This window comes from Tetranychus urticae, chromosome 3 (genome assembly GCF_039701765.1).
Source record: "Tetranychus urticae isolate SD_2017Ah chromosome 3, NJAU_TeUrti_SD_1.0, whole genome shotgun sequence".
Classification (NCBI taxonomy): Eukaryota; Metazoa; Arthropoda; class Arachnida; order Trombidiformes; family Tetranychidae; genus Tetranychus; species Tetranychus urticae.
This window is the reverse complement of record NC_142960.1, coordinates 2,020,871-2,043,065: the sequence shown is the minus strand read 5'-3', so window position 1 is coordinate 2,043,065 and position 22,195 is coordinate 2,020,871. Positions and strand designations below refer to the sequence as shown.

General features: G+C 32.0%; 2 protein-coding genes and 1 long non-coding RNA gene across 4 annotated transcripts; 1 reads left to right on the top strand and 2 right to left on the bottom strand.

Moving 5' to 3' along the window:
* Positions 1-10,914: 10,914 nt before the first annotated feature.
* On the bottom strand, positions 10,915-15,076 carry LOC107365988 (uncharacterized). 2 transcript variants are annotated; one of them, XM_015933567.3, is made up of 3 exons: positions 14,827-15,076; positions 12,514-14,562; positions 10,915-12,199 (listed from the first exon to the last, which is right to left on the bottom strand). In XM_015933567.3, exons 1-3 carry the CDS (start codon positions 14,927-14,929, stop codon positions 11,019-11,021), a joined length of 3,333 nt encoding a protein of 1,110 aa, XP_015789053.2. In that variant the 5' UTR covers positions 14,930-15,076; the 3' UTR covers positions 10,915-11,018. The 2 variants fall into 2 exon arrangements, with proteins under 2 accessions (XP_015789053.2, XP_025017385.2); XM_025161617.2 differs by having other exon boundaries at positions 12,060-12,199; positions 12,391-14,562.
* Positions 15,077-15,921: 845 nt separating this feature from the next.
* Positions 15,922-16,535, top strand: LOC112539251 (uncharacterized). Its single transcript, XR_003082927.2, has 3 exons — positions 15,922-16,060; positions 16,175-16,284; positions 16,450-16,535. It is a non-coding gene; the product is annotated as an uncharacterized LOC112539251 (long non-coding RNA).
* A 1,351-nt stretch (positions 16,536-17,886) lies between these two features.
* Positions 17,887-22,195, bottom strand: LOC149093157 (uncharacterized). The gene is made up of 3 exons (XM_089269827.1): positions 21,354-22,195; positions 19,306-19,428; positions 17,887-18,207 (listed from the first exon to the last, which is right to left on the bottom strand). Exons 1-3 carry the CDS (start codon positions 21,460-21,462, stop codon positions 18,017-18,019), a joined length of 423 nt encoding a protein of 140 aa, XP_089125953.1. The 5' UTR covers positions 21,463-22,195; the 3' UTR covers positions 17,887-18,016.

Here is a 22,195-nt window from a genome sequence, read left to right as displayed (position 1 = left end):
CTTACAATTTTCAGATATTAAGCTGCATGGTTCAAGAATAAATATCAATAAATATCGTGATATTGTCAATAACTATTATTGATCCTTGATTTACTCCTCTTCATCTGAATCAAAATGAAATCAAAAAAGTTCTTAAAAATTGTTTGCATTCGTGAAAGTATTCAACATTTACAAAAATAAAATTTTTCAGTTTCTTATCCAAATCTATAGAAAATAATGAAAAATGAAAAAGTTTTGTTCAATTCCTTTCTTCCATCTTCATATTTTCATATTTTACTTCGATATACCTAAAGACTTTTCTGAAGCATTAATATGAAAGTTCATCACCAAGATTCGGATGCAAATGATTTGAATAAAGATGCTCATCAGAACTGAATTTAAAAATATTTTATAGTGTGTTTGCCTGTAATAAACAGCAATCATTAAAATATTCAAGATCACATTTTCTCACAAAAGTCCATTAAAAATGGTCATTAGTATTGAGTTGTGACCAATTCGTGATCAAACCCCAAACAAGTAACAATCTGAAGACATTTAAAGCAACTTTGCTCTGAATAAGATTCAGAAAGAGCAAGTTTAACATGATACTGATGATGATGGACATGATAATGGAGATGGCTTAGAATCATTAATAAAAACAATTTTCTTCATGAACTAATGAATTCATCGAATCTGCAAAACTGTCTAACCAAATGTGAACATATTTTGTAAACACTTGTAAGGCAACTCAATGAATATGTTGGTTACATTGATTAATCCATTATTATTGAATGTAAAAGCTGCTCCTTTTGCCTTCAACAAAAGCCTTTTACCTTTACCCTTAAGTACCCATTTTAAGATTCATTTTGAAACCTTTTTTAAGATTATTTCCTTGTCCATGTTAAATTGTCTGTCCATAATACACTTTCAATCTGCTTACTATTATTTGACCACTCCATTGACCCATATCAATCCATCCATATATTTATCAAGGTCAACTCTTTACTTTTTCCTATTTCCTTTCTTCCCTTTCCTGGACATCTTTATCCTCCTTCTTTCCCCTCCTCCTCCTCCTCCTTCATCATCATCATCATCATCATCTTCTTCCTTCGCCCAACTCATTTTAACCATTTCAAGTCCATTTCAAAGCTATTAAATTGCTTTTGTGGGCAACAACAAAACCCTATTCAATAACCAATCATTGTAACAATTTCATCTTCATTTCAGCCTCTTTTAACTTTAACATTTTCCATTCACATGAACCAATGTAATATGAAAAGTGATTCAAACGGAACCACGCAGTTGACCTTACCTTGTTTAGTCCTTTATTAAACCCTTTATTATACACAGAAAAAGTGAGATGAGCTAACCTATTGACCTTTCACTTTCATTGAAAAATATTTAAATTCAAATGTCCATTTCACTTTCCTTTTATAATCTTTTTCTTCTTTTTTTTATTCTTTTCATCTTCTTGTTAGAATCTACGGAAATGGCCGGAAGTAACCCAATTCCAGGTTGACAAGATAACAAATGTTGAAACATGTTAATCTGGTTATAACATGAAATTGATAGACTTTCATTGTTTCCAAATTAAATATCCGTTCCATGTTAACCAAGCAAACACTAACAATTGGTAATCTTGGTTTAATCCAGTTTCTCAAGACATTTGGATTCGAAAACTGTTGTTCAGTTGATTGTTCAATGATAAAAGAGGAAAGGAAACATTGGAATAGCCTTAAGGCCTCTTCTCCTCGTTCAAGACCAAAAGAGGTGTTCACTATGGAACAAAGACTATGGACAGAGAAAAGATGACCGTTTGAAAAATGAATATTAGGTTAAGATTAAACTTCCCTTGAGTCTAATTAGGAAAAAGAAGAAAAGACAATTAGAGAATTTACCTGAAAGAAATGGAATCTAAATCAACTAACGATACTTAATTATCCCAAGTCTATTTGGCCCTTTGCTTCTCACCCATCAACAGGTAACAATAAATTAGCATTTACAATGCATCAGTCTAAATGGCCATCCATGACCCATGACCAGCTTGAGTCAGTTGCACTAATTTGCCTCTTCAGACATTAACATGAATAAATGCTGCTCAATAACTGAACCCGAAACAATTCAATGTAACACTCAATTGTTGAAGCAACTTAAAGATTGTTTACTTTTAGGCGTTTTCAATCGCATTTTTGATAACAATTATTGCCACTCAGCTCGATTTTATAGCCATGTAAAGACGCAACAGGTTTAAGATTATCAGTGAATGGAAACACCTAAAAGTTAATTTCGATTGAAAATAATTGATTGTTGGATAAACACTAATTTAACATAGAAATTAAATATTGAGTTTCCTTTTTCGGCTAATCAAAGGTTACTGGAAAATCAACTTTTATTGTTACGATGACCTTAATCTGGTTTCGTGTTAAAGTTCAATTAAAAGTGAATATGGAAACATTGTTATTATTATTGTCAATTTAAGGTTTAATTAGTTTCATTTTATTGGTTTAAATGGAAAGGGTGTTTAAAGGTGATTCATTAAAATGTTAACTTTCCATTAATTTATTGATTAATGAATTTGTAAATTGTATTTAACAGTCAACTGGCGATGGAAAGCGATTAAATTGATTAACATGATTAAGTCGGATTAAATGGATAGAACCACGCAATTGAATGGTTCAGTGTATTAACTTTAATTGTTGCCTTTTGATGGTCGCTCATCTCGAACCGTAAAAACATTACAATGTCAATATTTTCATGATTAATCCATGTTGACTGAGAAGAGATGAAAAGTTTATCTTGATTTGGATGAACATTTGAAAAGTGAATCTAATAAAGTGTCTTTCAAGTAGTTTTTTATTCTGGTTTAACCTCAACCTTTCAAGTTGTTTGGTACTGAGAAGGAGTGATTGGTCAAGAGAATGAAAAATAACACAAAAAGATGTTTTTTTTACTAACTTGCATCTTCATTTGTGGTCCTAAAGATGAGGATTAAGAGGATGAAAAGACCACCCAGCAATAGCTTAATAAACCTTATCGTTTGTTGGCGGCTGCGGCTTTTCATCCTTGAGAGTAAAAGTTACTGTTAAAAACGCTGCAAAATGGACATTTGAGTTGGCAATGTTTTGCTTGATTGTTTCTGGCCATTTTGGGTCAACATTGTCATTTCATTTCTGCAGTTTTTTATTGACCGATTAGACTAGACTTTAAGTATCGTTAAGATTTTTAGTTTTTTGTTTTTATGTAAAATAAAGCAAAGACTGATAAAGATCTTGCATTAAATAGTCAAAGCTTTTTTCATTTTATGAGTTTGGTTGAAGTAGTTCGTTGATTAATTAAACTGTATCTTGGGTGGACTCAAGTGTTTTTTTCGTTTCACATAAATTGATCAATTCAAACTGTTTGGGAAAATCGTTGTTCATTTGGTAAACTTCAAGTTTCAATTATATTGGGAAAAAATGAAATCATTGTAAATGCAAATCAATAAATCAACGGGAGTGTAAAGATAAAATCATTTTCTGTTCGCTTTTCTTGGTAATAATTTTGGTAACCCAGAGATGAGTTTTGTAAGTAACAATCAAGTTGATGAGCAGATTGATTAAGATGATAGTTATACAAATCACTTGGGTGCTTTTCAAGATTACTTTATAAGTAAAAAACAAGCAAAATCCCTGAGGCTTGTAATCTTTTTCATCATCTTAATCATAAACTCATCTCTATCATCATTTTCATCTTCTTCATCTTCTTCTTCCCTAGTCTCATGTTCATCTCCTACTTACACCTCATTTTGTCTTGAACCAAAGTTATCATTGAAAGTTGTTTATTATAAGGTAAAAACAACTTCATCTTCAGGTCACTTTATCCCAAGTAAAATAATAACATGAATCCAAGGCCAGTTTTTATCATTATTACTCACTCAATAAGAGGTCTTCATCTTCTCTCTCTTTACAGTCATTCACTCACCTTGACGTAGGTCAATTGTAATAACCAAATTGTTGGGCGATTTACTTTGATACTTGATTCTTTCATGGTGGCATTCAGAATAATATTCAATAAGATGATAATCATAATGGATTCAGGGTGGTTCTAATAGATGATGTCTCTATTAGAAGAATCATTTCACCTGCTTCCCTGAGGGCAAAAAAATCTTCTCTTTTTTTTCTTTCTTCATTTTCTTCTTTCTCATCTTCATTATATCTTTCACCCTCAATTGCCTTCTCACTCTTGGCCACCCCTTGGCTTCTCTCTCTTCTCTCTCTCTTCTTCCCTATCATCATCATCTTCATCATCGTCTTATTCATACCCAAGGAACCTTAAATCATGGCTTACCTATAATTTGGGCGAGTGAAGAGAGAGAGAGAGAGAGAGAAGATAGTAGCATCTTCATCTCTCTCTTTGCTCTTCATAACCATTACAGTTGAAAGTTATAATTTACATTGGAATAGTTTGAAAATAAATTACCCAAAATTGAGATGTCAGGTCAACTCTCCAATCTAATGAAGACATTTTGTTTTTTCTTTATTTTCAATCAACGTTAATGCTTATCTAACACGTTAAGTTTTGTCCAAATCTAATGATCAAACAAAGGTGGTCATTTAATCGCTTAGACATGGTCATGTCAAAGGCGTGATGTGCAGCTTGTGTACAACTTTTTTTGTTAGATTTAAATTTTTTCAACAATTTTGACCGTTCAAAAAAATGTTAAGCTTCTTAAGTTTGATTAGGTGAACTGTACAAAAAAGGAACCAAAAAAGTTGAGTTTTTTGTCTTTGAAACACATTTACATTTGACAGTTACAAGTAAAATGACACTTTTTGATGTTCCTTTTGTTTCGCTTCTTTTACCATTCAAATCTTCATTTCATTTTTACCCGAAAGCTCAATATTAATTGGAAAACTTAGAATAACTTGGAATCTGGTTTAAATCGTTAAACAAATCAACTGATTGGTTGCATTTTATACCTTCAAAGTGACACTCAGGTGCTAAGCTGTAAGCTTTTTATTAAAGAGGCACAATCGATGCAAATATTTGGCTTCTTACCTGAGCTGTTTATAGGAGGTGATAACTGGGAGTAAACACTCGAAGGAAGAGCAACTAGTCAAGACCAAATGTCTTAAAGGTCATTCAATAGTTTCATCGCCTTCTTAAGAAGCTTTGTTTTATTTACAGTAAATGATGAACAAAAAGCTTTCAATTTATGATCACATTTTAAGGTGTGCTTTAAGGTGATCACATTTACTTTGCTTTCCTTTACTTTAATCTTTTCAGTAAATTCATCAAAAACTGTACACTTTTATGATTAAATATTCAGAGAAGAAAAAAAAAGTCAAAAAATAAGTAAACATTGAATTGAAATGAATACCTTTAGTTAAACTTAAAGTCAATCAATATCAATATCAAATGAATTCAGTTTGAACAAACATTGAGGTTTAAATTAGCATTGACTTTGTTGGTGGCTTCAAACTGGATCAAACAATAAATTATTTTACTATTTGAGTAAAACACTGAAATTATTATTATATGATGGTGATGATAAGAATAACGAAATTATGTTTAATATGTTTTCATGTTGAAATGATTATCATTAAAAACAATTAACTTACAATCCATTAATCATAATTACTCAGTAATTGCATCTAATAATAACAACAACGAAACTTTTATTTCAAGTTTTATTTATTGAAAGTTAGCACTTTTTTATAAATTCTTTTAAATTGTTAAGTTTATCAATTTTGAAAGTATCAGTTAATATTAATGTTAAGAATGCTGTTAACTTCGATGCGGCAAACATTGGCATGTTTTGTTGCATTCCAGAGTAAACGATAACAAGGCACCTGAAAATATTATTTAATATCGAAAGGCACGTAAGTGTTTAGCCATTGATCCTCGCCATCTAAATGCCTTTCTTCAGGAAGTGCAGCTCTGACTTTTGAGAATAACTCGGAATAATGTCTTTTCTTTTATTCAACAAATATCTAGTATTCTCTATTAGACAATACCATGTGGAACATTCGGTTAGATGTCTTCACGCTCTGCCGAGATAAGCTCAACTTGCAAATCGGAAGGATTTTCATGGTTTGTAATACCCAGGCTTGAGCGAAGAAAGAAACAAGTGCTATCATTAATATCTTGCATAGATGATGCAAAATTGTTATTTTTTTAGAGTTATCATTGTTTCCAGTCATTTCGATTAATAAATTTAACAGAGAGAAAAAAACGATTTTTAACTTTCTAAAACTTTTACTTTTCTTTGTAAATTTACAACAGAACGTGGTCAAAACTAACCCTTTGTTTCTCGGAGCTAGAAATATTTCTTAAACTTAAACTTCCGTTTTACCTGCGCTGAAATTCGTGATCTTTAATGAATAAAACAATCCAAAGTACAGTTTCATCTGAATAGTTTCAAAATGTGTGTTAAAATGTGTTAAATGGTTGAAATAATTTCTTTATTTCCCTTAAATTGAATAGAATTGAATGAAGAAGATGAAATTTCCAATGAAAAGTTAAAAACAAAAAACACTTTTATATAACAATTGAACAAGTTAACCAGTGAATGAATCTTTGGATGAATCTTAATCAAAATATAACAAAAAGCAAACAAAAGATCGGAAATGGTGAAAAAATGTTTACTTTCATGGTAAACTGAGTTTTAATTTGAAACATAAACATTTATAGTTACTTAAAGATGTAAAGTGCTTAAACGATTAATAAGTTGAAGTTGATCTAAAAAAAGGTGAAATTATTGAAGCGCTTTATTGACTGTGTAAGATTTGCTTCAACTGATTATCTGTTCAATTGAAATGATCCTTTAACTGCATCTCCGACTGGACTGATCGTTGGCACGAATTGCTCAACAATGAAAAAAAGAAAAGTTTATGATTGTTCCTTTGCTTACCTGTTAAGGCACTTAAAAGGACCTCCAAGTAAGTTACAGGTATTGTTGGAGCGATGATCGTCACTGGAACCAGTTTTACAGAGGAAACAGACAAGAATAGAGTTTACTTGTTCAGGTTAACTTTGAGTGTTGATTGTTGATCAAAATCATTTGATTGATTATTATTTTGTTCATTTGACTTTTCATAATAAATATCCTTCTATTCATGTTTATTATGAATATGCATATTTCAATTCATAATCAATTATTACATTTTAAAGTAAGCAACATTGATTAGAGTTTATTGTAAATAATTGTTGACCTTTTCAAGGTGCAAATCGGTTTACATTTTGATTAATTGGATTTATTCACTGAAAAATCTCATCAGTCCAGAAAATCGCTAGTAAACAACATTCTGAATTCACATTAATCAAGTAATCAATAGAAATCATTATTTAGATGTTAAACCTGTTGATGATGTTCCAAGGAGTAATCTTTGTTTAAGTGAAGATGCAAACTGGATCAAAGTTATAAAAAAAAGGTAATCTTGAAAAATGATCAACAATGGATTCTCTTTCCGATTCCTGTGGCGTTTATCAACAGGTAAACCTTAAATTCACCCTGAAATAAAACTCTAAACACAAATCAGTTTGACTGACTCTACATGAGGTCTCATCATATCATCCAGTTTACTCCCTCTTAAAGACACTAAAACACCTAAAAAGAGTTTCAAAAATATTCAGACTTTCCTTTCATCTTTTAGTGCCAACCAATAGTTGACCAATTGAAAGGCCTTCAAATACAAACAAGTAGGAGGTCGAGCAAGGTTAACTTTATGACTCTTCAAGTTGGACAATCAAAGAGCACCTTAAATCATTATATTATCCATATAATGGTCACTTTGAAGCCCAAAAACAAAGGAAAATGTGAAACAAAAAAAGTGAACCTTCACTTGACTCGTTTCCCAATCCATCAAAAGTCGACTTTCATTTCATTAGTTTTTGTTCAATTTCAATTTCCATCAATCCTTCATTTTTCAAATATTTCATTTTTTAGGTTTTTTCAGTTAACTTTATATGAAGGATATCATTCCTATTGAATTGGTTACATTTACATCTCAATCTTGTGAGTTAACCTTTAAGGTTGAAGGTAATTGGCAAGTGGAACCAATCATTTCTAGTTTATCAACCTTTTTTACCTTCTCATCCTTGGCATAGAGAGAGGTAAACATTGGCCACTGAAATGACCAGAAGCAAAGGGAAAGTTTACTTTGAAAGATGAAAACTTGTTGATTGCCTTTTCTAGCTCATAAATTAATCTAATTAACCAGTTTAAGAAGAAGGCAAATCTGTTAATTAAGACTGTTTCTTCATTAGATGTTGACTGTCCATTGAAATGGATTCAAGTTACGCTTTCATTTAAACTCATCTTTAATCTTGAAAATACAATGGACAATAAGAGTTGACCCACAAAAGAAACCACAGCATAACCAATTGAAATTGCCTTTTTGACACTCAACTTCATTTATACTTTTGCCAAAAGTCAAATAAAGCAACATTTGCAAGATAAAACCGTTGAATGCAATCACTAATCTCGCTTCCAATCGTTTTCATAACAAAAGTGTAGATAATGTTAATTTAATGCTGATTGATGTTAATATCTCAACTCGACACTCTTAATTATCGTTTGGCAAAAGTCGAAATTTGAAGCTGCCCTAACTGATATTGGAATTTTGAACCGAAAAAAAAAGATCGCAATGAGCTTTGAAGATGAGATTAAGATCTGAATTGTTTATCTGAAGACTTGCAAAGTGGTTTCGACTGACAGCAAGTCTTCTGATCAAACGACACCACTTTGAATTTTGAACCGTCATTGGCTCAGAATTCATCAGCAAGTCTCATGAGGGTAAGAACAAGAGTAAAAGAAAATGACGAAAAAGAAAGTGTTAAGGAAGACGAAGAAGGTAAAGTGAATATTACTTTGAATTCTCATGAGGATTGAGAAAAGTAAAGTGCATGGTTAAGATGATGATGAATTCTTGAGCTTCGCGATTCATCGGCATTCAATGTTATGAGTGAATCTGGAAAGGAATCAGATAAACGATTAGTTTTGAATCAATACAAAATTGATATGAAATGTTTGATGCTCATCAAATTATATAAAATCTTATCGTTTGAAAAGGTTGAAGTGTTAACTTCATAAATGAATGAGTGAAAGATGAAAATTTATACAAATTAACAATTGAAGGCAACAAGAGATGAAATAAATTATCAAATGATTACCTGAATAATTGTAGGTGTTCATTTTGAAAATGAATCTTTACGCTACCTTAAATTTTAAACAGTTTAAGTCTTTAAAATAATTGTCATTTTAATCACAACTTTAGGGTTGAATTTTTCATTGACTAAACGCAATCAGAAATAAGCATAAAAGTTGTATAATCTTATTGTATTCATTGTTAACATTTAATTTCACCCACAATCAACTTAATTGGCTTGATACAGATTATTGGAAAACAAGATGGAAAATTGGTATTCCTACGCAAAAATTAAATTAGGTTCGGATTCAAAAGAAAATTTGATTTGAAATCCGGAAAGTTTGATAATTTAATGAACTTATCAATGAAACATTTTCTCGGCTCAAAAAACTCCAATTGTTTCAAGACTAATGAAGGAAACGCAATGGATAATTAATATGTTTTCTGGGTGACAATCTGTTGATTGATGAAAGTAAAAGATATTCAACTTGATTATCAATCAAGAATCGGGTTTTAACCACAAACGAAAGGCTGAAAGTGAAAATTAAACATGGAAATAGAAGTTTAATAATCATGGAAATTTTCATCCTGAGGTGAGTTAACATGTTGACTTGTTTTGACTGGTTTCTTGAAACTCACAGAATCGGACTGAAGTAAAGGTGGATGGAAATGCTATTATGATGATGATGAGGGAGGAGAATCTGAAAGAAGGATGAAAATAAAGTACAAGGAGTGGAACCTGAGGATCACCCATGTTTCAATTTTGAGTTTCGTTATGAACAGATTGGAATCTGAATGATAAATTTTTAAAATTAAAGTTCGCCTTGTCACTGCCATTAATTATTTGCTATCCTGGATCCGCAATTGAGGGATGAAACACCCTGAGACTGAAGATGGAATCACCTTTATTCCTTCAGTTGGAGGTCTTGCCATTATAGATTTAATGTTTAATGAATCATTTGTGGATGAAATGATGGAAACGATTGAAATGGAAACATGGATCTGTATGGATTCCTACAGATGTCTTGAGATGTTCACTGTTCATGGAGGCTTCTTTACCTTCATCCTTCAAGGCGAACATCAATTCATTAAAATGATGTTCTTTAGTTGCAATTGTAATTAATTTAATAACCAGAGACAAATTATTCCTTGCCTTGTTACCTTTTGATCACCTGCAGTTAAAATATTAAACAAAATAAACAAAAATTAGTACAAAAATTAAATAACTATGTGAGATGAAAAAGCGAATAGGATTTCTTGTTTTCAACTTGTCTTCTTCTGGTCATGTTTCCATCTTTTATCACAAAAAATGCCTTCACTTTACGGATCATCACAAATTATTATAAGAGGCAACTTTCATGATCAAATTGCAGATGGTAAATAACCGGAAGAATATGAGGTCAGATTGAGGTCAATCATCCTTTAAAGCCAATAATTGTACACACTCATGACCGAACATGTTGATGAGTTCACTGAATTAAACCCGCATTGTCCAAGATCAGTTATTGTTATACAAATATTTATCCAAACATAAATTATAAATCATCATCAAAAAGATAACAATCAAATTCAAACAATCCAAATTACAAAGTATCAAGCATTCTTATCCTGACTCTGTTTTCAGTCCAAAAGCATGAACAGTTTATGGTACAGATCCAAGATTTGAACCATGAGCCTCCACAAGTTCGAAGTCTCAATGTCGTTCAAAATTCCATTGAAATTAAAATTGTTTGGATTTGATTGCAATCGTTAACGGATTGAGGCAACAAAAATTTTGTGGATTTTTGTCTTTATTTGTTGCTCAATATTCAAATTATGGAATAATTTATTTTAATGATTTTTAATTACATGTTAAACTTCATACAAGTTACAAACTTTATTTTTTTACACTGAACCTTTATTGAATTTTTCTTATGGCTTGAAGGTGATGAAGTTGCCATCCGATTGGTGACTAATTCCTGAATCAATATCATTCAATTTAATTCCGTTCTCATTGTGATCCTGTTTTTCAATTTGACCTTCATCACCTGTTGGACTGACAGGACTTGTTTGACTATCATTACAATGCTCGACCATTTCATGGTTTTCCAGCTCAGAGGCAAACCAGAATCTTTGTGAACAGTGAGAACAATTGAATTGCTTTTGATTGAAGTGCTGTGAAAACATGTGAATCTGTAAATTAACTGGACTCTGTTGGTTAATTAGACAAATGGAGCAATCGAATTGATTATCCTTACAATCATGTTTAATCAGGTGAACCTGTAATTTAGCCGGAGAATCCTTTTTATCTCCACACAATTGACACTTAATCGTGTTACTTTCCTGGTTAATGTGAGCTATTATATGAGATTGAATCTCTGATTTGGTTGGAAAGGATTGTTGGCATTTAATGCATTGGTGTGTGTTAGGTGAAGATGTTTTTGTCCTCCTTTCATCATTATCGTCTTGATTGACTGTGATTAAAGACAATGGTTCCTCTTCAATTGATTCATTTTTTGCTTCTCTTTCAACATCAACTTTACTCTTTGGCGATTCAAGGTGATTATTCAATGAACAATTGATCAACTCGTCAAATGGCTCGTTTTTAGATGCAAAGACTTCTTGTTTACCAATCATCTGTGACTTCACTTTAATTGCTGGTTTCATCGTTTCTTTTGATGGTGCAACCGATGATGTTATTGTTGATACTGATGACGATGAGCAATGATATTTAGCATGAATTGCTACCTCTAATGGACGAAGTAATGTTTGCTTACAGACAATACATGAGATTGGAAATTTAGTTAAACCATTTCGTATTAAATCATCCATTGTTTTCAATGGTTTGGATGGTTGAATTGAACTATAAGTCAATTTTGATGATGTAGATGAGACTGGTGATGATTTGTTGTTGCAATGGTCAATTAAATGGTTGATGAAATCGTTTTCACTTTTAATTGTCTCAAAGCATTGAAGGCACCTTGACAGGGGAGAACTTGATTTACCAAAAACATTGTGACGTTTCAATTTATGTTCAACGAGATCACTTATTGAGCCACAAATTTCATCGCAAATGTTGCATTTCGTTGCTGGACCTTTGCCATTTCCAGTTACTGTAAAAGAGGTAAACAAATTAAGATTTCATTGTTAATTATTGAATACACTTTTGGATAGTTGGTATTGAATTGGCTGAAAAAAGCTTGTTTAATAAATAAACAGAATGCAAAGGATTGGCACATGCGAATGAAAATTTTATTAAATTTGCTTTGACCAGTAACAAAAAATATGTTGAAAATAAGCTTACATTTATTCATGCTTAAAATAATAATTTTGTAATATTATAGTTTAATCATCAATGAGGTTGCTGAGTTTTGGATAAGGTGAGTGTAAGGAGTCCAAATGGGATTATTTAGATTGAGATAATCACCTTTAACACATTTCATTGGGCTCTTACCAGTTTTTGCAAGGATTGATGAAGATGCAACTGTCACTGGTGGAGATGATGATGATGTTACTGTTGTTGCTGTTAAGGTTTCGGATGTTGAAGGTGTTGAAGGTTTAGGTGATTCAATGATTCGCAGTTTTGTTGGGGAAGATGAGCTTTCTTTATCATTGATGGTTTCAATATCCTTGTGATCATTACTTGTATCAACAATATCTTCATCAACATCTTTCTCGTCGTCAATGTCATCGTCATCGACATTTATGTCATCGTTTCCATTAGTTGAATCTGATTTACGCTTTTTAGATTCGTTTAGACGAGGTGAGACTATCTTAGGGCTTGATCTTTTCATTTGGTTGTAAGGTAATGAATGCGATGATATCTGTGATCCATGAACAAATTCAATGTGTTTCTCCAATAGATATTCAATATGGAATTCATCTGAACAAAATTGACACTTGAAGTACGCTTTTGGACCAAATAGTTGGAATGCTGCCGCTGCTGCAGTTAAACTGTTAACTGTTAAATTGTGATGAGGATTGGTGTTATTGCCATTGTTTGAGTTACTCGTTGAGGTTACCAAAGATGAAGGTAAATGACGATAGGCACTTGGTGAGTATGGATGAACACCATTAGTGGTTTGATGTTGGTGTTGGTGTTGATGAGCAAGGTTGTGGTGGTTGACTAGACTTGGGGTTGAGAAATGAGCGACTTTAAGGTGAACTTTGAAATCTTTTTCATTTGGCCAAAGTTCATTACAAATTGAACATTTAAATACTTTACATTGGTTTGAATGTTTAACTGCAAAGTGAACTTGTAAAGTGACATCAGTATCAAACATTTCACGACAAATTGAACATTGATACAGATGATGGGAATGATAGTCCATTAGGTGTTTCGTTAGATCATCTGATTTAGTAAATACTTTTTTACAAGATTCACAGGTGAATGAGGATACTGTTGAAGCTAAATGTGAACTGATTATGTGGTTCTCCAAGTCAGAGGTAACAATTGTTTCACAATATGGACAAGAACGTTGTTGATGGCGAGGTAAATTATGATGACCATGAATCATGGATGGACCCAGAATGGGATTGAGTAGATCTAAATTGGTTGGTAGAGATCCAGGGGATAAGGATGATAAGGATGATGAAGATGAAGATGAAGATGAGGCGAGAAGATGTGATTTTAGGTGAACACGGAATGACTCGAAATCGGGAAATGATGGTGAAGGTGAACATTGATTACACAAGAAAGGGATATTTGAATCATTTGATGAACAATAAGGTGAACTATTTACTTTTGAATCACAATTGTGATTAGGTGAAGATGAACTTGCTTTGGGTGGGAATGATTTTGATTTTGATTGTTGGACTAAATATTGTCCATTCTTGAGATTCTCATTAAACTGGTGATTTTGATTGAGATTGTTGCAAGTGTTGGTTGTGGGTGATGAAGATGATGTTGACGATGAAGATGAAGAAGATGCAGCAACAGCAGCTGCTGCAGCAGCAACTAATCCCGGTGTAGTTGGACTTGGCATTAATTGTTGCCAATTAGCAATGGATGCACCATAGAAAGAGTTTTGAAGTAAACCAGCAAAAAGAAGATGATGAAGATGACTTTCTCTTATATGAGTATCAAGTGAGGTACACTTGTTTCCACATAAACCACAGGTTACTTGTTGCTGTTGTTGATCATTATTCAAATTAACATGGCGATTTTGCAAATTACTGCTATCCAAATTATCCGACCGTTCATCTGGTTGAACAATTGAATTACTTGTAGAAATGTCTTCATGTTTTTTATTTTCACCACTATTGTTATACTCAACCATATCAGTTGACTGTACTTTTACAGTCGTCTGTTTGTGAGTTTGAATGTGTGATGTTAAAGCAGCAGACGATGAAAATCCTCTATTACAAGGATAACAACGGTGAGGTTTCATATCATCATGTGTTTTCATGTGAGTTTTAAGATGATCACTACGAGCAAAAGCTGAATCACAATGGTTACATTTATAACGGCGATCACCTAAAGTAAACCAAAAAAAAGAACAAAAATATTAGTTTTTCTAGATATCTTTATGCAGTAAAAACGGTTGCACCTCAAAACACCCATAGGCGCAAAATAGTCTGAATCAAGTTTAAATTAATTTCGTTTTCTTAATCTCTTAATATATTCTTATCAAAATACAAATAAAAAACACAAAAAATTTGGCGGTTTTGCCAGCTGTTTTGAAACCTTTAATTTTGGCTATTTTGTTTTGGCTGTTTTCAGTGGCACAAGTGAACTTACCTGTGTGAATTTTAACATGGCGATCTCGACTTCGTTTATGTTTAAATGTCCGCTGGCAATAATTGCATATAAAAGGCATTAATTCCGAATGATTCTGGACCATTTTTGGAAGAAAAAAAATTACAATAGAGAGAAAAGTTGAAAAGGTTGAATGTTATGGTCAAGTTGACTTAAAGATAAGGACAAGAGTAGCAACAAGAGATCAAGTAAAAATGTTGACAAAAAATCTTTAAGGCACTAAACATGGCAGTAAAAAAAAGGGTTGCTGATAATCAAGAAACTTGACCCGCGTCTTGAAAACAATGGAGATTTATTGTCAGTTAAACCAATGGTAACAATAGTAATTGTGCGTCTGGCCCGCCATCTATTTTACCATGTTAATAATAGATGTAGGGTGGTCCATGAAGTTACAGTTGTCAAAGGATTGATTTAATCTCTTCGCCATTTCAATAATTCAATTTAAACCATTTCTATTTTTAACATTTACAGTTGATAATCAAATGATGGACGCGTGGTTATTATTATATTTTTACATTGTACTCACACTCTCAATGTTACCAACATTTACCATTGAAAATTGACCGATATATTTGACCCAATCTTATCAAAAGCATCTCTTTATTAATATGATTATTTACTCGTTCAACACACATTGACTTTCCCTTGAAAGAGGATTCATATTGATAATTATGATTACAATAATCAATTCAATTTCCCTTTCAATATCCATTCTTTATCAATGGTCATCTATTTTTGAGTAAACTGTCAACTGTGAGTCCATTTTTGTATTTGATTTATTTCATTGTTAAATTTTGATAGCGCTAAGTAAAGCTCAAATGTCCTGCTATTTGAAACAGTTAAATCAGTCAGAGATGGCCAAAGTAAATTGACTTGTCAACTGACTAATGCAGCTGTTTTTATCATCGATTGCGATTGATGGCCTAAACATCCAAATCTAGATGTGGATCATTATCGTTGAAACGTCTTCTTCTTCTTTCCTTTTTTACTCTCTCTCTCTCCTAATTAACTTACCTGTCTCACCTAATTTAGAGTGAACCTTAGGTGGTCAACCTTTAACCCAACCCTTTTCCTTGTCAAAGGATGGGTCACCTCGAGTCACAATCTCTTTACCCTAAGGTTACCTTAGAAAAGAAAGTTTGAAAAGAGAAGGAAAAAGTTGGCCTTAATTGGTTTCGTTTTAACTAGTATCATGGACTTGACCAAGCCTAAACAGGTATTTTTTTTTGTCTTATTTTTTGTGTTACCTTAAAAATGGAGAAATGTTTCTCCAAAGATTATATCTTTTCTTTCCTCGTTCATCTTCCTGTGTGTTTAAATGTTTGTTCAGGTCATCGCTGTCACGGCGAAACATCATAAGATAAAGATCGGTTTCTTTGTAAATTCTGGTTCTCTTTTTACTTTTAAACTTGAGAAAGCAAAAAGCTAAGAAAATACAAGGTAAGAAAAACATTTCTATTATCTATTATTATCACCTTGTGAAAAGTAAATAAACTTGAAAAGGTAAAAAAGGGAATCATTTATGGTTATACCCTTTAATTAGCTGATTATTATTTATCTTCGTGTTTTTCATGTTCTTTTTACATGGTTAATTATTGTGGTGAGTGCGAGTAAACGAGAGACGGATTCAAGTCATCAAGAATCGCCTAATGAAGACATCATTACTAGCAACACAACAATAGACTAAAATGTAATATCGAAAATTTTTGAACCATTTTTCAAAATCTTGCTGCAAAGGTGAAATTAACCATTTTTGCTTCCATTCATTTCTAGACCTTATCCATCAATGCATCAATCTAATGCAAGAAGAAACATTTTATCAAATTTCAATTTTATACATTCATTGAACAACTGAGAATTGACATAACTTTTGAATATCCATTTCAATGTTAAAATTTTCAAAATCGATTTTCATTATTAATTTGTTTTCAAACAGATATTATTTAAAATTTGATTCATCGCGATTTAAGCTGTTAAATTGTGAATTATCTTAATTACTAACTAGGAATAACTTGTGGACTAGACTTTTGAAAGGATTGTATTTTATGAAATAAATGTGATTGAAAGCGAAACATGTTTATGATATTGAAATAAATAATTGATGATATTTTCGCGACAAAAGTGAATGGATCTCATGTCACTGGAACTGGGCGAGTTCCGGTCACTTTTTGACTGATAAAAGGTTTTTACCGATAACATGGCAAAGGGATGACCAATGATGACCAAATCAATGGAAAGTAAAGAAAAGAGCAAAGAAGGGAGAAAATTGAATAAAAATGGTGAAAAATGTTACAATGATTGTCGATTGAAAAGACTATTGTTGTTGCTGAAAAAAGCAATTTAATAGCTTTGAAATGGACTTGAAACAGTGACCGGGACAAGGGCGAAGGAGGAGAGAATCAGGAAAAAAAAGGGAAAAAGAGTTGACCTTGATCCATTTTCTTGGTCATTTATGGGCAACCATTGATTTGGGTCAATGGAGTGGTCACATAGTAAGCAGATGAAAGTGAATTATGGACAGACAATTTAACATGGACAAGGAAAGCAACCAAAGCCAAAGCTGAATCTAAACGTACACTTAAAATGGCCTTTTCACTCGAAAGCAAAAGGAACAGCTTTTTTCCTTCTTCCTCCAACATCGACAACAAGTGTTTTCAAAATAATATTAAACACTAATAATGATGAAAAGGAATAGCAATTGTTCCGAAATGAGTTGAAATCCTTTTATCACCATTCATCTCTCACCTTTCATCTCTTTTCAGCTTTAAAACCTTATTGAAAAGGCTTTCAGTTGCGCCTCTTGCACTTTACATGTTAACCATTTTTCAGTTTTTACCTTTTGTCCACTAAAACCTTGTTCAATGAAAATTTACATGAAAATCTTATTATTATCATTCCAATGAGTGGTAAGAAACTTGTTAACTCTGTCACAACCATTTTGTTAATCACTCCAAGTGTTAATGTTCAATGTATTGGTGTTAATCTGTAATGTTTACCGATTCATTTCATGTGTTAAAAGAGTGAATTTAATTTAACAATTCATTCTTGGCAAACAATTTGAATAACTTTACTCGGGTCAACAGTTTAAATGTTAATACAACAAATTGCTCTGATGAATGTCCTTTAATCCGCATTTTCACACTTTTCTTGATCTTTCTGCTATTCTTGCTTCTTACCAATATTGTTGGACACTTACCTGTTCATGCCTTTTAAGATATGATAATCTTGGAAATGCTTTGTCACAATATTGACATTGATGGCTTGATTCACCAATTGAACATGCAAGTTGAATATCATCTGAATTGCAACTGGATTCAAATTCCTCCGAATTTAGACTTTCCATTGAACTTGATTCACTTAATCCTGAAAAGATAATGAATGTGTTTCATTTACTTCAGTGAACTTATAACAAACCAATTTGGATCAAAGGTAATCTCAAATGATTTCAAGTTTACATTGTAATAGACTTTTTCAATTAATCATTAACTTGACAATTCTGCTTAATTTAAACTAATGTTTGATTTATAATTTTAGGTGAAAATATTTTCTGAAACTTTCTGGATTCATTGTTTGGGAAAATATTCATTGAGTTTGTTGGATAATTAGTGAATGTTGGAAATGGATTAAGATGGAAAATTTGGTTTTCCTGAAAGTCAAGGATCGTGAACATTAGTTATCTTGGATAAGGGAAAAGATGATGAAGAAGAACTGATGATGATGATGATTGTTTTGGTATATTAGTTTGTACGTTACTTGGTTTGAATTGTAACGAACTAAAGAAATGTACATTAATGGTTATTCCAATGAGAATTGTGAATCCGTCATTGGCTCAGAATTCATCAGCAATTCTCGTGAGGATAAGAATAAGAGTAAAAGAAGATGGAGGAAAAAAGAAAAGGAATACGAAGGAAGACGAAGAAGAGAAACGAGTAAAAGGAGAAAAGAAGCTCAGGGAGTCGACGAAGATAAAAGTGAAAGTTACTTGGAATGCTCATGAGGATTGAGGAAAAAGTAAAGTACATGGTTAAGATGATGATGGTGAATGTAAGAAGACTATAATGATGAGAAGAAGAAAATTATATGGAGAAGAATCTTTAAAATCTCCCGAGTATATTCATGGAAATATATATATTTCTATCTGATGGTGAAAAGATGAAAAAAGTATGCAAAGGGAAAAGGCAAGATTAGAAAAGTAAAAGTGAACAAACTCAAGAATTGGAATAAAGGTGAAGAATTGAAGGAAAAGATGAAGACTGGCAATCATTATCTTCATTGTTGTTGTTATCATGGAAATGGAAATGAAGAGACAAATGGACGGATCAATAGTATCGATAAAAGCGTAATTTGATAAAGAAAACATAATTTCTATTCTGTTTTCTCGAGTTTACAACTTTAGCATCTTGATCTGCAAGATTAACTGTTTTTATAAGTTCAATGAAAGCATCTATTGAAGCAACTCACCTGATTCACTTTCATAGTCTTTCAAGTCAACCTTTTTTCGGGATTCTTGGTCGATATTGTTTTCATCGATGGTTGTGTAAATGTCAAGTGTGTCTTTGGCCGTGATTCCTTGGGATAGATCCTCTGAAAGTAAATGATTAGAAATGCAATAATGAATTTAGAGTGAAATGAAAAACTCATTTTACGAGTGAAGTCTAAATAAAATGTGTTTAGTATTTGCTCACGTCCTATTGATTATAAGATGAACAATTAACTTGCAATTAAGATGTTTAGACGCTCAGTTAACATTGGATAAGGACAAATGCTTTCAATGTTTCATTAACTTTACAGAAACAATTTTATACTTCAAGTCATGGGAACCATTGGAATAATGAACACTTGATTAAACTTCATAGATTAACAGATGTGAACTAGATTAATAAGTTTAACCAAAAAATTATTCATTAACAATATTTGACGGGCGTTTGTTTATCAATTACTACTATTTACATTCATAGCACTTGATAAACCTTTTCTTGTTGATTCATAATTGTTACAAGTCGATATCTCATACTGTCCATAAGATTCAAGTACCGTTCAGTTAATCAATTTGGTTTACAATAAACTCGTTCATCTTTCCAACGGTGTAAGTTTTCAACTTGTAACAAGCAACAACCAAAGTGAAGACGCTCTCATAAAGCGAACTCCAAATATCAGAAGTCAAATAACCGAGCGATCTTGAATGACCTTCAGAGTGCCAACTTATGTAAGCTCATGGTCAAAATCAAAGTTCGTGCTTCGTGACGGCAAATAGACAAAAAACGCTCTCAACAAGTAACATTAGTTCATTAACAGTTACAATGAAAATTTAATGTCAAAACCTGAGTCTCTATTGGAGAAAGTGGCTCCTTCTAGCGTCTGCAAAACAAACTAATAACGAAAGTTGAAATGAAAAAATGTCTAAAAAAGTGTTGATTATAAGCTAAATAGCTGGTTAATCACTAGTTAGCTAATTTTTCAGTGTCAAAACCTTGACTATCAACTGATGTATCAAGTAATTAGTCGTAAACAGTAAATAATTGAATAATAATTATCATGATTTTCCTGTAATGACTTGAGAAAGTTAATTGCTAATAACCTCTAGAAGATCTTCCAATGGAAGAGTTAACTTGATCAGATGTTGACATGGATTCTTTAAGAAACTCCAGTTCTTAATTACCTTCCAAGCTGAACATTAAGAACACATTTTTAAAACTTGAATGATTATAAACAAATGTTAAGAGTGTTAATTACCAAATAATCTGATCAAATGTAAACTGTTGTTGGATAAAAAAAGGTGAAAAGAGGAAAAACAGACCAACATTTTCTTAATTTAAAGAAAGATATGGAAGAAGAAAATTATATCCAAAATTGAATTCTCCCTGGAATTGAAAGTTTCCTGGAAAATGATAACTGAATCATTTCTGGTTCTTGTATGATAACAAATCTGATTAAGATCGTTAGCAAGTTCATTTTTTTGTCTAACAGTTAAAAATTGAAAATCAGTTACAAGTGCATTCAGCTTAATGTTTTTTCAATGTAAGGCAAAGTCACCAAAAATTTATAACCAAACATCATTTTACACTCGAACATGAATTTACCCCAAAATTAGTTTCATCAATAAATGAACAGATTTACATGGAAATTAATATTTTTCATTTTCCTTCAATCTTGAAACATTTTGCAATTTAATATCAATATTGAGAAACTATTTCATTGAAGTCGACTTAACTTCATTTGACGAGTGATTTCAATTTTTAATGGATCGAGTTTAATCTCAATTATAATTGCTGGAAATTAACTCTTGATTGTTGGCCGACCATGAAATGACCACAAAAATATTCTTTGCTCTTTGAATTTCAAGATTCGCTCATGAAATTTCAGGACTTCTAAACAATCAATTGTTCATTCATTTTGTGTTTTTCAAACTCAAGGAACTTTACATTTTATTGGGAAAGCTGATTGAAGGTTTTAAGTGAATGTAAACTGGCAACAGTTGTCATGTTAGTCGATGAAAGGTTGATACTTACGTTTGAATGAACGAGGTTGAGCTTGTTTGCGTCGATTACGGGAAGATATTGAAATGGACGAAAGCTCATTTGAATCGTCTTGTGAACTATTAACCAGAGAACTGGACATTTCGATGATTTCTTTCACTGGAAAATTGTCACTTTTCGTTTGGATAAAATGGTTTGGAGTTGACTTGAATGTATCACATGGCAATGATGAAACAACTATCCATTCATTGTGACCATTTGAGATTATCAATAAATTTGTCAAACATTAAAGATGGAAAAGCAGAAAAACGTGAAAATTGAAACAAAACATTGAGTAAACAAAATGAACTGTTAAAGGAAAAGTCAAGTTTGTTGAAAATGTTGTTCAACATTAACTTTATCAACTTATATCATGTTATCTTGATTCTGTGAATATTTCAACTGAGTGTGTGAACAGTGAAAGGAAAAAGAGTAGACAGAAAGATAGAAAGAAAAGAAAGAGCCAAAGGTAAATAGATGCCAGACTCGTAGTTGTAACTTGGTTAAACTGTGCTTTACATTTGTGTGTTGTACAAGAAGGAAGAATGAAGAAGAAGATGAAGAGAAAAAAAAGGAAGATGAAAATGATGCTAAAGAAGATGATGAAGAATATATAACTTCTCGTAAAAAGAGTAAGGCAATAAGAGAAAGATAGAGATAAAATTCATTCGGGAATTGATGAAGGGAGTAAATCCCTTGATAGTTGCAAGTAAAAAGCTTACAAGTTGAAAGCGTGTATAGCTTTTTTAGCTTAGGCAAGTCTACTTTATGTTATCAGGAAATAAGCAAAAATAGAAGAAGAAGAAGAGAAGAGAGAATGAAAATAATCTTCCAAA

What these genes read in the sequence shown, in the direction of transcription:
- LOC107365988 (XM_015933567.3), bottom strand. Translation starts at nt 14,929, where the DNA reads ATGGTCCAGAATCATTCGGAATTAATGCCTTTTATATGCAATTATTGC. An exon ending in CCATGTTAAAATTCACACAG is followed by an intron (nt 14,563 to 14,826) that starts GTAAGTTCACTT and finishes GGTTTACTTTAG; the next exon opens with GTGATCGCCGTTATAAATGT. An exon ending in CCCAATGAAATGTGTTAAAG is followed by an intron (nt 12,200 to 12,513) that starts GTGATTATCTCA and finishes CCTCTTTTACAG; the next exon opens with TAACTGGAAATGGCAAAGGT.
- LOC149093157 (XM_089269827.1), bottom strand. Translation starts at nt 21,462, where the DNA reads ATGTCCAGTTCTCTGGTTAATAGTTCACAAGACGATTCAAATGAGCTT. An exon ending in TCAACCTCGTTCATTCAAAC is followed by an intron (nt 19,429 to 21,353) that starts GTAAGTATCAAC and finishes ATTTACTTTCAG; the next exon opens with AGGATCTATCCCAAGGAATC. An exon ending in AGACTATGAAAGTGAATCAG is followed by an intron (nt 18,208 to 19,305) that starts GTGAGTTGCTTC and finishes TTATCTTTTCAG; the next exon opens with GATTAAGTGAATCAAGTTCA.